This window comes from Muscardinus avellanarius (genome assembly GCF_963383645.1).
Source record: "Muscardinus avellanarius genome assembly, contig: SCAFFOLD_50, whole genome shotgun sequence".
Lineage (NCBI taxonomy): Eukaryota > Metazoa > Chordata > Mammalia > Rodentia > Gliridae > Muscardinus > Muscardinus avellanarius.
This window is the reverse complement of record NW_027664462.1, coordinates 134,547-150,921: the sequence shown is the minus strand read 5'-3', so window position 1 is coordinate 150,921 and position 16,375 is coordinate 134,547. Positions and strand designations below refer to the sequence as shown.

The following is a 16,375-nucleotide window of genomic DNA, read 5'->3' as shown; positions in this document are numbered from 1 at the left end:
TATCTCTGAGCATCATTGGTCATTGTTATTATTCTGTGTGTGTGTGTGTGTGTGTGTGTGTTACTGGAGATTACATCCAGAGGCATTCTACCTCTGAGCTACATGCCAAGGCCTACTTTTTTTGGAGTGGAGGGGTGTCTTGAAACAGGATCTCACTGAGTTGCATAGGCCACAGGGCCTTGCTAAATTGCTGAGTCTGGCTGTGAACCTGAACTCTTCCTTTCTCAGTCTCTCTGTTTTTATTTATTTATTTTTCTTTCTGTACTGGGGATGGAACCCAGGGGCATTCTACTTCCAAGCTACACCCCCAACCCTATTTTTTATTTATTTTTGAAACAGGGTCTCACTGAGTTGCAAAGGGCCGTACTAAGTAGCTGAGGCTGTCTGCAAGCTACGATCCTCCTGTCTCAGCATCCCAAATGCTGGGATTACAAGTGTGCGCCACCATGCCCGGCTCTCAGTCTCCCTGTTACTAGGATTACAGAAAGTTGACACCATGCTCAGCTAATTAATTAATCAATTATTTTTGTGGTACTAGAGATTGAACACAGGGGCAGTCTACCTCTGAGCTACACTCCCAGCCCTATTTTATTTTATTTTTTTATTTTGAAACAGGATCACACTAACTTGCTGAGAGCCTAAGTTTATGAGGCTGGCTACAAACCTGTGATCCTCCTGAATCAGCCTTCCAAGGAAGGAGATTACAAGTGTGTGCCTCCGTGTTCCTGGCTGAATTTTTGCTTTTTTGATGGTGACCTTGAAAGTATTAAAGTGTTTGTTTTTAATTTTTTGTGGCACTGGGGATTGAACTCAGGGGCATTTTACCTCTAAGCTATATCCCCAGCCTGATTTTTTATTCTTTATTTTGAAATAGGGTCTCACTAAGTTGTGGAGGGCCTCATGAAGTAGCTGAGGCTGGCCATGAACTGCGACCTTCTGTCTCAGCCTCCCGAGTGCTGGGATTACAAGTGTGCACCACTACACTCAGCTACTAAGTTTTTATTTATTTTTTTTCCGGTACTGGGGATGGAACCCAGGGGCATTGTATCTCTGAGCTACACCCCCCAGTCTTCTTATTTTTAGTCTATTTATTTATTTATTTATTTATTTATTTATTTATTTATTTATTGGTGGTACTGGGGTTCCTGGAAACCCATCTACCTCCGGGCTACACTCCCAGACCTATTTTATATTTTTATTTGGAAACAGGGTCTCTTAATGGCTTCGAACCAGCGCGATCCTCCTGTCTCTGCCTCCCAAGCACGGGGATTACAAGTGCGCGCCACCACATCCGGCTAGTCTTTCTATTTTTTGGAACAGGATCTCACTGAGTTGCAAAGGGCCTCGCTAAGTATCTTAGGCTGTCCCAACCCGTGATCCTCCTGTCTCAGCCTCCTGAATGCTGGGATTACAAGTGTGCGCCACCAGTCCAGCTAACTTATTTTTTTCTTTTGTTGCTTGCTAGTGTCTTATCTAAGAATCTTTTGCCAAATCGAGGGCCGTGAAGACTTTTGCCTGTCTCCTTGTCTTCCTTTTTTCTGTGCTGGAAGTCAAACCCAAGGCCACTGAGCTGTACCCCCAGCCCTTTTCTGCTTAATTTTGAGACAGTCTTGCTGAGGTGCTCAGTCGGCCTCACATGTGCGACCTCCTCACCTCAGGCTGTGCTTGTCTCTTTTCTTAGGAGAGCCTGGGGTCGAGCTCAGCCGTGCAGGTGTGTGGTCCACTTTGAGCTGTGTGGTGTAAGAAGCGTCCAGCCTCATTCGTTTGCATGTGGTTATGCAGTTTTCTCAGCCCCTTTGTGGGAAATTATGCTCTACTTATAATGCTTAACCAGCTTTGTTGAAAATGTTTTTGTTTTGTATTTATATCTTCATATTATAATCATGTTTTCTTTTCTTTTAAGGAAAATTTCAAACATGTTTCAAATTCCTGTGGAAAATCTTGACAACATCAGGAAGGTGCGGAAAAGGGTGAAAGGCATTCTGGTAGATGTTGGGCTTGAAAGCTGCAGGGCATTGCTGAAGGTAAGAGGGTAAACATGATAAGCCAAGAAAGCCTATAGGCCTGGGGTGCTGGCTGGGTCTGGGAATGAGATCAGGAGAGTTTTGAAGAACAGATAAAATTTCTCAAATTGGGAATTGCTGCTGCCTCAGATGATTACAGGAAAGCATCATAATACTTATGTCTTTCTGAGTAAGAGTAAGCTGTTTAAGTTGTTTATGGTTTTAAGCTTCTTTTAGCAGAAACTTTTATAGTCATTAGTTATGAAAAATATTTGTTTTTAGCTATGTCTGTGGCACACACCTGTAATCCCAGTACTTGAGAGGCCAAGGTAGGAGGATTGCAAACCTGAGGCTAGTAGCCTCAGTAGCTTAGTGAGACTAGCAGCGACTTAGGGAGATCCTTTTTTTGGCAGTACTGGGGATGGAATCCAGGGTCATTCTACCTCTGAGCTATACCCCCAGCCCTATTTTTGATTCTTTATTTTGAAACGGTCTCACTGAGTTGCAAAGGGCTTCACTTAAGTAGCTGAGGCTGTCCTTAAACTTTGGTCCTCCTATCTCAGCCTCCCAAATGCTGGGATTACAGTGTGCCCCCATGCCCGGCCAGGGAGGTCCTATTTTAAAAATAAATAAATAATTTTAAAATGCTGGAGGTGTAGCTCAGAGGTAGAATACCCCTGGGTTCAATCTCCAGTACCATGAAAAAAATATATTTTTGATGTTTGAGGACAATGTGTTGAATTACATATTGACTTAGCAAAAGAAGGGTCTCAGTTTATCGATAAAGTGACCAACAAATGGGTGTGCCCATGTAGTGTGATAGGTTTTCTTTGTCTTTCTTGGTCCTAATTTATGAATTTATATACATACACAGTTTTACAAAGGTTTCAAAGTTAAGGCTACAGTCAAATACTTTTGGTAATTTTTTTTTAAATAATTTTTTTTTTTCTTTTTAGAACTGAGAATTGAATCCAGGGGCATTCTACTTCCAAGCTATACCCCAGCCCTATTTTTTATTCTTTATTTTGAAACAGGGTCTCACTAAGTTGCTGAAGCTGGCCTTGAACCTGTGATCCTCCTGTCTCAGCCTCCCAAGTACTGAGATTACAAGTTTGTGCCACCACACTTGGTATGGCATAGGTAGTTTGTTTGTTTGTTTTTGTCAGTACTGGGGATGGAACCCAGGGGCATTCTACCTTTGAGCTGCACCCCCAGCCCTATTTTTTTTTCTTCTTTATTTTGAAACGGTCTCACTGAGCTGCAAAGGGCCTCACTAAGTAGCTGAGGCTGTCTGCGAACTGTGATCCTCCTGTCTCAACCTCCCAAATGCTGGGATTACAAGCGTGTGCTACCATGCCTGGCTCATAAGTAGTTTAAAATGTTAAATAAGGGTTGCTATCTATCCTTAGAGCCATTATAATTTTGTACATGTTTTATTTATAGCTATAGAGATAGGGATACACTAAATTTCTAAAAATCATGGAGAATTTAATTCAGAATATGATGGCCTGGGAAGAGCTAAGTTTCTTAATTTCCAGACTTCAGACTTTCAACCAGATTTTTACTTACAAAGTCAATCTAATATGAAAAGACTAATGGTTGCCAGGACTCCCATCAGTGGTCAGAGTTTGTCTTTGCTGCCAAGTAGATAAGTACTGTTGATTTCTGATAGGCCCCAGATAGATCTCTGCTCAGACATTTCCTTCTCAGAGAGATCTTCATTTTTACACACCCCCCTCTTGGGCTCTCTGCTCTGTCACCCTCCTCTTACTTCTCAGAGCACTTAACACTACCTGAAATTATTTATTGGTTATCTGTCCCCAACTTGAATGCAGGGTCTTGTTCTGCGTACAATCCAGGATAGAATCTGACACATGGATGCTTCACACATATTTTTGGAATGAATGAATAAAAGTAAGATTCAAGTAATGAAAACTTTATTTATTTATGTGGTACAGTTGATTAAATCCAGGGGCATTCTACCTTGAGCTTTATACCCTAACCCCATTTTACTTTTTATTTGGAAATAGGGTCTTGCAAAGTTTCTGAGAGTCTCCCTATATTGCTGAGGCTGTCCTTGAGTCTGTGATCCTCCCATCTCAGCTTCCCAAGTACTGGGATTACAGTTATGCGCCACCACACCCAGCTGTGAAACACTTTAAATAACTGAGCATGACTGCAAGTTAACTTCAAAGTATAAAGATAGGAGCCAGCATGCTGGTGCACGCCTGTAATCTCAGTACTTGGGAGGCTGAGACAGGAGGATCACAGTTTGCCACTAGCCTTAGTTACTTTATTATTATTATTTTTTTGGTGGTACTGGGGTTCCTGGAAGCCCTTCTACCTCCGGGCTACACTCCCAGACCTATTTTTACATTTTTATTTGGAAACAGGGTCTCCTAAGCCAGTGCACGCGGGTGGCTTTGAACCTGCGCGATCCTCCTGTCTCTGCCTCCCAAGCGTGGGGATTACAACCGTGCGCCACCACACCTGGCTCTTAGTTACTTTATTGAGGCCCTCTGCAGCTTAGTGAGACCCTGTTTTCAAAATAAAAAATAAAAAAATGGGAACGGGGGTGAAGCTTGGGGTAGAAAGCCCCTGGGTTCAATTCCCAGTACTGCAAAAAAAGAAAGTAAAAAGACAGGAAAGATGTGAGAGAGGAGGCCCTCTGGTAGAACCTGTTGTTTGGGAATATCCTAAAAAGAGACACTCTTGGAGCTCTTTGCAGCTGTCTGTAAGTCATGTTTTTCTGTGTATGGAAGGAAAACAGTGTATTTGGAATCACGATGGAGGTGGGAACTCATCCTTGAAAAACAGATAAGTAGTACGACTGAGTGACATTTACAGAGAGTACAGACATGAACACCTGAGAACACAGGTGTGTGCAGATGACACGGCTCCATGGGGGTGCTCCAGCAGTGAGCCTCTCCAGGCCTGGGAGTGTGTTCACAAGTCCACTGTGTTCTCAGTTAGATGGAGCCTTAATCCTGGCTCTCTCTTTTTCTTTAGTTTTTTTGGTACTGAGGATTGAACCCAGGGACATTCTACCTCCAAGCTATATCCCCCAGCCCTATTTCTTATTCTTTATTTTGGAACAGGGTCTCACTAAGTTGCAGGCAGCCTCACTAAGTACCTGAGGCTGGTGGTGAACCTGTGATCCTGTCTCAGTTTCCCAAGTACTGGGATTACAAGCATGTGCCACCATGCCTGGCTCTAATCCTGGCTCTTAAGCAATGGTGTAACCTTGAGGGACTGAGTCCTTGCGCCTCTGGCATAATCACAGGGAAGTACTCCCTGTTATTCCTGGTTTCAAATGTTAATGGATACTGATAAGGTAAATAATACTCAAATCTATTTAAAAGTATTACTGTTCCTAGCATCTGTTGGGTCCTGTATTTTCTCAATTAGTAGCTATTAGAAACATGCCTGCTATCACATGGAGGCCGGGAGAAATTTTTTTTTTCTTGGTGGTGGTACTGGGGATGGAACATAGGGGCCTTCTACCTCTGGGCTACACTCCCAGATCCATTTTATATTTTTTTATTTGGAAACAGGGTTTCTTAAGCCAGCAGAAGTTGGCTTTGAACCTGCACGATCCTCCTGTCTCAGCCTCCCAAGCTCAGGGATTACAAGCGTGCCCACCACGCCTGGCATCAGGAGAAAATCTTGTCAGAATACCCAGGACTTCCTGAGGGATGATGGGATACCATCGTTTCTGCCTCTCTATTACTTGTGGTGATCACCTTGTGCACTTTTCTGTCATTTTCCTGCACTGGACCATCCTCTCTTCTGCCTGAGGGGAGCCCAGGAAATCTGCCTTGATGTGAATACTCTTATTGTCGGGTCTCCGGCCACAGTGTTAACTTTCTGTGTGTTCTCATTTCCATGATTTTGGGGATCCCTCACCCAGATTCATGTGCATGGTGTCTTGGTTAGAGTGACACAGTGCGTCACTGAATCTCTTGGGAATCTTTAAAATCTGTTTGCCCTGAGCTCTCTTCTGTGCACTTTTAGAGACCTAGATTTACGTGTAGATTTAATTACTATTATCATTCCTCTTTTGGCAGTACTGAGAATTGAACCCAGAGGTGCTCTACCACTGAGCTACATTCCAGACCTCCACTTGCTTCCAAAATTTAGATTTACAGTCTCCTTAAATTTCCCAGCCTAGCCTCAAAATTTCAATCCTTGTACCTCACTTTCTTAAGTAGCTGGTATTACAGGGGTGTGCCATCATGCCTGGCAATTTAAAAAAAACTATTAACCTATTGTTTTTTAGTTTTTTACTGCTGGTTTCCATTTGGAAATTGTTCATTGCTTTAAACTTTTCTACCTTATTTCTTACAGGACAACATTATTGTTTCCTTCTTTTCTACTTTTTTTTTTCAAATGCACAGATATTTGAAAAGATGGTTCATTGAAAAACTCATTCACTGACCACCTATCTCCTTCAGAATTGTTTACATTTATTATAGTTGCTTTATTACCTATTTCTACATCTCTCCACCCTTATTTTTTCATTCATTTCAAAGAAACTTGCTAACCTCCATATATTTTACCCTTGATCCACTGGTGCATGCCATCAGCGAGAGCTCAGCACTGTCGGCGGGAGTGGAGTGTGAAGCTTACGTGCTGTGAAATGCACATCTTGGCCTGTGTGTGCACATGTACAGATCAGCACATGCAGCAGCCCTGTCCCTCCAGAAGATCTGCAGACTTTTTCCTTTTCCTTTGCCCACTGGCTTACCGCTTTGTGAGATGTTTATAGATTATATTTGCTCTTCTACACTTTTATGTAAGTGAAATAATGTGTTTTTTAATCCGGGAGATTCTTTTCTATTGGTGCATATATGTTGGGTCTTTTTTAGTTGCTGAGTAATAATAATAGCCTGTTATGTGAGTACATTGTGATTTATGTTTTCATGATGGCAGGCATGTTTCTAGGTTTTGGCTATTATGAATAAGGTTCTTAGGAGTATTTTTATTTTTTTGTGGTAGTGGGGATTGAACCCAGGGGCATTCTTCCACCAAGTAACATCCCCAGCCCCCCCCCCCTTTTTTTTTTTTGGTTCTGTATTTTGAAACAGGGTCTCACTAAGTTGCAGAGGGCCTAAGTAGCTGAGGCTGGCCACGAACCTGGATCCTCAAGTCCCAGCCTCCCAAGTACTGGGATTACAAGCGTGCACCACCACACCTGAGAGAAGTATTTCTTAAATATTCTTTTTTTTTTTTTTTGTGGTGCTGGGGATTTAACCCAGGGCTTTGTTTATGCTAGGGGATTTATTTATTTGTTTGTTTGTTTATTTATTTATTTGGTGGTACTGGGGATGAAACCCAGGGGCCCTCTATCTCTGGGCTACACTCCCAGACCTATTTTATATTTTTTATTTGGAGACAGGGTCTCTTAAGCCAGCTGAGGCTGGCTTCGAACCTGCACGATCCTCCTGTCTCAGCCTCCCAAGCGCAGGGATTACAAGCGTGCGCCACCACACCCGGCTTATGCTAGGGGATTTAATCTGGGGGTTTGTTCATGCTACACGAGTATTATTTTTTTGGTATTTGGGTATTGAACCCAGGGCACTCTACTTTTGAGCTATACTTCTAGCCTTTTTTTTTGAAACAGGGTCTCTAAGTTGCATAGGGCCTGGCTAAGTTACTGAGGCTATGAACCTGCAGTCCTCCTGTATTAGCCTCCCAGTTTCTGGGATTACAAGTGTGCACCACCACGCCCACCTGTACATTTTCTTACGGAAGTGTTTTTATACCTGGGCTTGTGGCTCGCATCTTGTAATCCTAGTACTTGGAAAGTTGACACGGAAAGCTTGCAGGTTCATGGCCAGCCTCAGCAATTTAGCAAGGTCCTCAGCAACTTAGTGAGATCCCGTTGTTTCCTTTCCTATCTCCCTTCCTCCTTTCCTCCCTCTTTCCCTCCCTTCATTTCCCTCTTTTTTTTCTTTCTTGTATTGAACCCAGGGACATTTTACCTCTGAGCTACTCTCCCAGCCCTTTTTCATTTTCTTATTTTGAAATAAGGTTTCACTGAGTTGCAGAGGGCCTCACCAAGTTGCTGGGATTAGTGGAGAACCTGAGATCCTCCTGTCTAGCCTCCCAAGTGCTGAGATTAAAAATATGTTCCACCATGCCTGGCTGAGACCTTGTTTAAAAAATAAAATAGGGCCCCAGTGTTCTCTGGGTTCCATCACTAGTATCACAAAATCAAGAAGAAAAAACTAAAATGGAAAAAATATTTGTTTCCTTTGTGATTTCTTATTTGACCCACAGATTATTAACAAGTGTGGTATTTAATTTGAAAATGATAGCCAGGTGTGGTGGTGCACTCTTGTAATCCCAGTATTTGGGAGGCTGAGACAGGCGGAGTGCAGATTGCAGGTTTGTGGCCAGCTTCTGCTACTTAGTGAACCCCCCCTGCAATTTAGTGAGACATTGTTTCCAAATAAAGAATAAAAAATAGGACTGGGGTTTAGCTCTGAGGTAGTATGCTCTTGGGTTTCATCCCCAGTACTGGGGAAAAAAAGATGGGGTTTTCCAGCTGTCATTTTGGCATAATTTCTAATTTTGCTTTGTCCAGAGACAATACTTTGTAGTTGTTTTAGTCCAGATTTATTGAGATATATTTTGACTCAGCATGAGGCCTGTCTGGAGAGGGTCTTGTGGCTCTTGCTGTGGCGGTGGTGGCCTTTCCTGGGGTCAGGTGATGGGTTGTTCAGGTCTTCTCTGTCCTCCCTTTCACCTATGTGTTCTGACAGTGATTGAGAGACAGATGCTAAGATGCCGGTTGTAATTGAGGATTTAATCATTCTCTTTCAGTTCTATAAGCTTGTTGCTTCGTGAACTTTAAAATTCTTTGAAGTGAATATACATTTAGGATTATTGTTTGTGAGAATTGGCGCTCTCATGAAGTGATTTTATTCTTTCAGGGGATTGGACCCATTGGTGGTCCTGCCATTTGCCAACCTCTACATATCTCTTCTTGAAGTTTTTTCCATGTCTCTTCTGTTCATATCTCACTCTGCTTTCTTTTCTTCTGTTGTACTGGAGATTGAACAGAGAGGCAGTCTATCTCTGAGCTACACCCCCAGTCCTATATAATTTTGTTTTATATTTTATTTTTTTGTGTATATGCGTGTATGGTGCTGGGGATGGAACCCCAGTGACACTCTACTTCTTTTTTTTTTTTTTTTTTTTGTGGTACTGGGGGTGGAACCCAGAGGCTTTCTACCTCTGGGCTATACTCCCAGAACTATTTTATATTTTATTTGGAAACAGAGTCTCACTAAGTTGCAGAGAGCTTCACTAAGCTGAGCTGGCTTTGAACCTATTTGATGCTCCTGTCTCAGCCTTCCAAGTACTGGGATTACAAGTGTGTGCCACCATGCCTGGCTATAAGAGTTCTTTACTGTGAAGGACTGTATCCCTCACAGAGTTGTGGAACCCTTACCTGCCTTTGGTCCTTGCTCACATATACAAAGTGTAGATGGTGATTTGTCAGGAAGCCTGTTTATTTTTTATAAACTATCATTTGAGTCAGGCATGGTGGCCCATGGTCGTAATCCCACTACTTGGGAGGCTGCGATAGGAGGATCTCAGGTTCGAGGACAGCCTCAGCAATTTAGTGAGGTTATTAGGAATTTAGTGAGATCTTGTTTAATAAAAGATAAAATCAACCTGGAGGTATAGCTTGGAGGTAGAAATCCCCTGGGTTCAATCCCTAGTTTTAACTTGACTGTCCAAACTTCTCCTTAGCTCTCATATTCTGTTGGCCCTCGGTCAGAGTTTTCTGGTGGCTGTACTTTGATTTCTTTTTGCCCATTTAGATTTCTTAGGCAAAGAGCTGGGTTTGGTGGCACACGCTTGTAATCCCAGTACTTAGGAGGCTGAGACAGGAGGATCTGGTTCACAGCCAGCCTCAGCTACTTAGTGAGGCTCTCCACAGTTTACTGAGACCCTTCAAAATAAAGAAGAAGAAAAGAGGGCTGGGGGTATAGCTCAAAGGTAGAGAACCTCTGAGTTCCATCTCCAGTATTGCAAAATTAGCAAATAATTAAAAACAGTGCTTCTTTATAAGGTTCCCAACACATAGTCTAAACTGCTGGTGGACAACTGAACACTAGTTGGAGGAGATGAAAGCCCAGAGGCCTCAGGCTGCACAGGGAAGAGTGTCAAACAGTCAGAGTACCACACATCTCTAACAGTAATGGAGGAGAGACAGAACCACAAAACATTGAACCTGAAAGAAAGCAGAAAGAGCTAGGGATGCTGACGCACCACACCTGTGATCCCAGTATTTGGGAGGCTGGGACAGGAGGATTGCAGGTTCACACCCAACCTCAGAAAGAAAGCAGAAAGAAGCCAGGGATACTGGTGCACGCCTGTAATTTTTTTTGTTTTCAATACTGGGGATGGAACCCAAGGGACATTCTACCTTAGAGCTATTTTATAAGTATTTCAAAACAGGATCTCATTGAGTTGTAAAGGGCCTAAGCAGCTGAGGCTGTCTGCAAACTTTGATCCTCCTGTCTCAGCCTCCCAAATGCTGGGATTATAAGAATGTTACACCACGCCTGCCTTACCAAGTAATCTTGATCAAGTTCTAATAAATATTTCTTTATCTTCTGAATTTGCACAATGATCCTTTTTCTCCATTTTTTAAAGGACCTTAAAGGCTTTGATCCAGGAGAAAAGTTCTTTTATAACACATCCTGGGGAGATGTTTCCCTCTGGGAGCCTTCTGGAAAGAAAGTGGTATGTATTTTTGGATTTGGTTTTGGGGGTGAGTGTGAGTTTAGTCTGAGGAATGTTACAGGTGGTGGGGTTGATGATGGATAGGTGAAGAGGGTCATAAAGTACCCATTCAGGGAGGTTAGGCGGTGTGGGATTATTGAGGATTTTGGAGAGTTTTCTGCATACGGAGTTGATGGAGTGAAACTGCCATCTCTTACTATTAAAAGCCACTAGATGCCAGGCATGGTGATGTACACCTGTAATCCCTGTACTTGGAGGCTGAAACAGGAGTATCTCGGTTTGTGGATAACTTCAGCTCTTAGTGAGGCCCTCCGCAACTCAGTGAGATAAAGATTAAAAAATTGGGCTGGGGCTGTAGCTCGGAGGTAGGATGCTTCTGGGTTCCATTTCCCACTGCCGCAAAATAAATAAATAAATAAATAAATAAATAAATAAATAAATAAATAAAAAATAAAATAAAAGCTACTAGATCACTGATTTAATAACATTGAGTAGAAAAATGCATGGTGACATTACAGTCAATGATGATTGAGACACCATGCAGAACAGTGGTCCCACAAGATTGTAATGGGAGTGTCACTGCTATCAGAAAGCTGTAATATGGTGCCTTACTCATGTGATTGTAGTGTTGCTTGTATAAACAAATGTCCTGAGAAGCCTGTCTTAGGACAGTACCACATACGGTTATGTACATTTAATAATGTTGGTGCTGGGCATGGTGGTACATGCCTATAATCCCAGTACTTGGGAGGCTGAGACAGGCTTGCAGGTTGGAGGTCAGGCTCTGCAACTTAGTGAAACTGTTTCAAAATAAAAAATAAAATAGGGCAGGGGACAGCCTGGCACACTTGTAATCCTAGTGCTTGGGAGGCTGAGACAGGAGGATTGCGCAGGTTTGAAGCCAGCCTCAGCTACTCAGTGTGGCTCTCAGAAACTTAGTGAGACCCTGTTTCCAAATAAATATTAAAAAATGGGTCTAGGAATATAACCCGGGAGTAGAAAGCCTCTGGGTTTCAGCCTTGGTACCACACACACAAAAAATAGATAAATAAAAAATAGGGCTGGGGGTATAGCTCAGACGTAAAATGCCCCTGGATTAAATCTCTAGTACCATAGGAGAAATAATACTTGGTACTAATGGCTATATTACTGATTTATGTATAGTCATTCATTGCTTAATGATGGGGATATGTCCTGGGAAATGTATCCTTAGGTGATTTCACTGTTGTGAGAACATGACAGAGCATACTTAGATCTGCATGGTGCTGCCTACTACACACCCAGGCCACAAACCCATACAGCGTGTAGCTGTACTGAACAGTGCAGGCGAGTGTAACACAGTGTTCAGGATCTGTGCACCTGAGCACATCCACACATAGAAAAGGAACAGTAAAAACAGTATGTAAAGATGACAAGGGCACACCTGCGTGGGGCACTGCTACACATCCAGGGCTGAAGGCTGGTGTGTGTGAGCCACTGAGTGTGATGGGACCCTAACTGCTGCAGGCTTCAGGGACGGTGGATTTGGGCTATGCTCTTTTTTTTTTTTTTGCAGTACTGGGGATGGAACCCAGGGGCATTCTACCTCTGAGCTACACTCCCAGCCCTATTTTTTATTCTTTATTCTGAAGCAGGGTCTCACTGAGTTGCAAGGGGCCTCACTATGAAGCTGAGGCTGTCCATGAACCACGATCCTCCATCCTCCTGTCTCAGCTTCTCGAATGCTGGGATTGCACCATGCCCGGCTTGGGCTGTACTACTTTCATAAAATCACTTTCTTCAGTAATAAATTAGCTTATTGGGACGTCTTCATTTTTGTCTTATAAAGCCTAATTTTTTACATTTTGACATTTAGCTTAGTAAAAACACAAATACAAAGCCTGGTGTGGTGGTGCATACTTGTAATCCCAGTACTTGGGAAGCTGAGATAAGAGGATCACAGGTTCCACATGTTGCCCTCAGGCTTGTGCTCCTAGCACCACCACCTGTGACCCGCTAGCCTAAAGCACTATTGTCTCTGCTTTGCGGAAAAAAAGTTTTTAACCCCTGGCTTGCAAAAAGCACTCCTGGGCGATAGTGTCCGGCCGCGCACCAGAGGATGCACATGCACGCTGCAGAGGGCAGCCTCTGGTGGCTGCTTTCTCCACCTGAGACTTTTTTTTTTTTTACAGAGATACCGAACAAAGCCATACTGTTGTAGCCTCTGCAGATACTCGACAAAGGTGCTTGCTTCGCTCAAAAACCATTTACATCGTCACCATGAAGATGAGGCTGACCAGGAGCTAGTGATCCCCTGCCCCAACTGCACCTTCGCCTCTCAGCCCAAGGTGGTGGGGAAGCATTTCAGGATGTTCCATGCGCCTGTTCGGAAAGTCCAGAATTACACGGTGAACATTTTGGGCGAGACCAAACCCTCTAGGAGCGATGTGATAAGTTTCACATGTTTGAGATGTAACTTTTCCAACACTCTGTACTACAGCATGAAGAAGCATGTGCTGGTGGCCCATTTCCACTACTTAGTTAACTCCTATTTTGGCCTACGAACCGAGGAAACAGAGGAGCAGCCGAAAGCCAACGATGTTCTTTCTGTGGACAAGACGCCCCCGTCTGACAGGTATTACTGTAAAAAGTGCAATGCCAACGCCAGCAGCCAGGATGCCCTAATGTACCACATTCTGACATCTGACACACACAGGGACTTGGAGAATAAGCTGAGGTCTGTTATTTCAGAACACAGTAAGAAGACTGGGAGTTTGAAGCAAATGCACATTGCTCCAAAGCCAGCAGCCCGTGTGGCCATACTGCCCAACAGCAGTGTCCCCAGGGCCTCGGCCCCGCCGCCTTGCTTCCGCCTCACCCTGCCACAGAGCAGCCAGAGTCCTGCTGCAGTGCGGCCAGGGCCTGTGGCCCCAGGGTCTTCTGGAAGCCTCAGCCGCTCGCCGCCTGGGCTGGCCCAGCCCCATGTGACCCTGGTCTCTAGTCCTCTGCCTGTGTGCCAGAGCAGCCTCTCCCTGCAGCCCCCAGTGCCTCCGCCTGTCCTGCTCTCTCCTGGGGGGCCACTCACACCACCTGGGAACCCTTCCGTGCTGCCCCCAAGCCAGCCAGTGGGGCCTGTCAGTAAGGCTGTGGGAACGAGTGTCCTCCCGGTGAGCCAAGCTGCCCGCCCTGGGGTTTTACCCCTCACTCAGCCTGTGGGGTCCCTGAACAGACCCTCTGTCACCCCCGGAGTTCTGCAGGCCGTCTCACCAGGGGTGATCTCTGTGGGTCGGGCAGCCCCGTCAGGGGTCCTTTCTGCAGGCCCGATGACCCCTACTGGGGTCATCCCTGGGCAAACGGCGACATCTGGGGTCCTCCCTGCTGGCCAGGTGGTTCAGTCGGGGGCTCTTCCTGTCGGCCAGACGGCTCCGTCGCGTGTGCTTCCCCCTGGTCCAGCGGTGCCCTTGAGGGTCCTCCCTGCAGGCCAAGTAGTCCCATCTGGGCTGCTGTCTCCAAGCCCGGCCGTGCCCCCGGGAGTTGTCCCAGTGAACCAGAGTGTGAGCTCGGGCGTCCTTCAGCTCAGTCAGCCTGTCACGTCTGGAGTGCTTCCTGTGGGTCCTGCTGTGAGGCCTGGTGTGCTGCAACTGAGTCGGCCTGTCAGCACCAGTGTCCTGCCGGTGAGCCAGCCGGTGAGAGCTGGGACTTCGCAGAGCACCACCTTCCTCACATCGGGCTCTATTCTCAGGCAGCTCATCCCGACAGGGAAGCAGGTGAATGGCATCCCCACCTATACGCTGGCTCCTGTGTCTGTCACCCTGCCTGTGCCCCCTGGCAGTGGAGTTGCCACGGTTGCCCCGCCCCAGGTGCCCGTCCAGCTCTTACCCTCGGGCTCAGGTGCGCAGGTGGCTGGGGCCCTGCCCAGCCTGCCCTCCCCACCAGTACTGGTGAGTGCTGCCCAGAGCATATTTGTTCAGGCTGCTCCATCTCCGGTGGATTCAAACCAGGCACTCAAACAGGCCAAGCAGTGGAAAACCTGCCGGGTTTGCAATGAACTCTTCCCGTCCAACGTCTACCAGGTTCACATGGAAGTGGCTCACAAACAGAGTGAGGCCCAGCCCAGTGAGAAACTCGAGCCTGAGAAGCTGGCAGCATGCGCGCCCTTCCTGAAGTGGATGCGAGAGAGGACCGTTCGCTGCCTGTCCTGCAAGTGCTCCGTCTCAGAGGAGGAGCTTATGGGCCACCTGCTCATGCATGGCCTGGGATGCCTGTTCTGCCCTTGCACTTTCCATGACATTCGGGGTCTCCTAGAGCATAGCAGGACTAAGCACCTTGGCAAGAAGAAGCTGCCCCTGGACTACAGTAACAGGGGCTTTCAGTTAGACCTCGATGCCAGTGGCAACCTGCTCTTCCCCCACCTTGACTTCATTACATTACTGCCACGGGAGAAACTTGGGGAGCGGGAGGTCTATCTGGCCATCCTTGCTGGTATACACTCCAAATCACTGGTGCCTGTGTATGTTCAGGTGAGGCCCCAGCCTGAGAGTATGCCCAGGGTCCCCAGCAGACAGAAGCTGACCTGTCCCTTCTGTTTCGGCACCTTTGTGACGTCTGATGCCTATGAACTGCACCTGAAGGAGAGGCACCATGTCATGCCAACTGTTCACACCATGCTCAGGTCTCCAGCTTTCAAGTGTATCCACTGTTGTGGGGTCTACACTGGAAACATGACTCTGGCAGCCATTGCCGTCCACTTACTGCGCTGTAGAAGTGCTCCCAAGGACAGCAGCTCAGACCTGCAAATCCAGCCAGGTTTTATTGAGAGTAGTGAACTGCTGCTAGTCAATGGGGAGGTAATTCCTGATTCCTCTTTTCCTATAAAAAGAAAGCTGCCAGATGGCCATGTAGAAGCAGAAGACCAGGGGGATGGGGCGGGGCCACCGCTCGTGCTGGATGCTGATGCAGCCCCAGGTCCAGAGAAAGGAATGAGTCTTGTGCCTTTGAAGAGACAGAGGCATGAAAGCAAGGCAGAGGGACCACCTGCTGGTGATGACGCGTTTCAGGCCCTAGTGCTAGACCCTAAGAAATATGAAGGCCGTTCGTATGAGGAGAAGAAGCAGTTTCTTAGAGACTATTTCCACAAGCGGCCGTATCCTAGTAGAAAAGAGATAGAGCTGCTGTCTTCACTTCTGTGGGTATGGAAAATTGATGTGGCCTCGTTTTTTGGAAAAAGAAGATATATTTGCATGAAAGCAATAAAAAACCACAAGCCCTCTGTTCTTCTAGGTTTTGATATGTCTGAACTTAAAAATGTTAAACACAGATTGAATTTTGAATATGAACCACAAAACTCGTAGAAAGACAAGTCCACAGGACCAGGTAGTGGTTTCTGACTGAGATCTAAAGAGGTCTTCCCTGGCCACGCCGGGTTGTCAGTGTCGTGTCTTTATGCTGCTCTTCAGGGTATTTCAGGTGCTCAGAAAGACTTACGTCAAGGAATCGAATGGCTCTTCAGATGTATTATTTCCTGCAGTCGATTTGTAACAGTTATTCTCAGTTTTTCTCTCCGACATGTAAATTAAATTTTTTGGTATCCATGCACGCCTTGTTTCCCCGATAGCATCAGTATCCAATGA

The 16,375-nt window shown here is 45.5% G+C and overlaps 1 protein-coding gene across 1 annotated transcript; it reads left to right on the top strand.

Annotated features, from left to right (window-relative positions):
• Positions 1-1,916: 1,916 nt before the first annotated feature.
• Positions 1,917-16,096, top strand: ADNP2 (ADNP homeobox 2; the record flags this gene model as incomplete). The annotated part of the gene is made up of 3 exons (XM_080720096.1): positions 1,917-2,024; positions 10,677-10,766; positions 12,938-16,096. The coding sequence occupies 3 exons, from the start codon at positions 1,917-1,919 to the stop codon at positions 16,094-16,096; spliced, it is 3,357 nt and encodes a 1,118-aa protein (XP_080576222.1).
• Between the last annotated feature and the right edge of the window lie 279 nt (positions 16,097-16,375).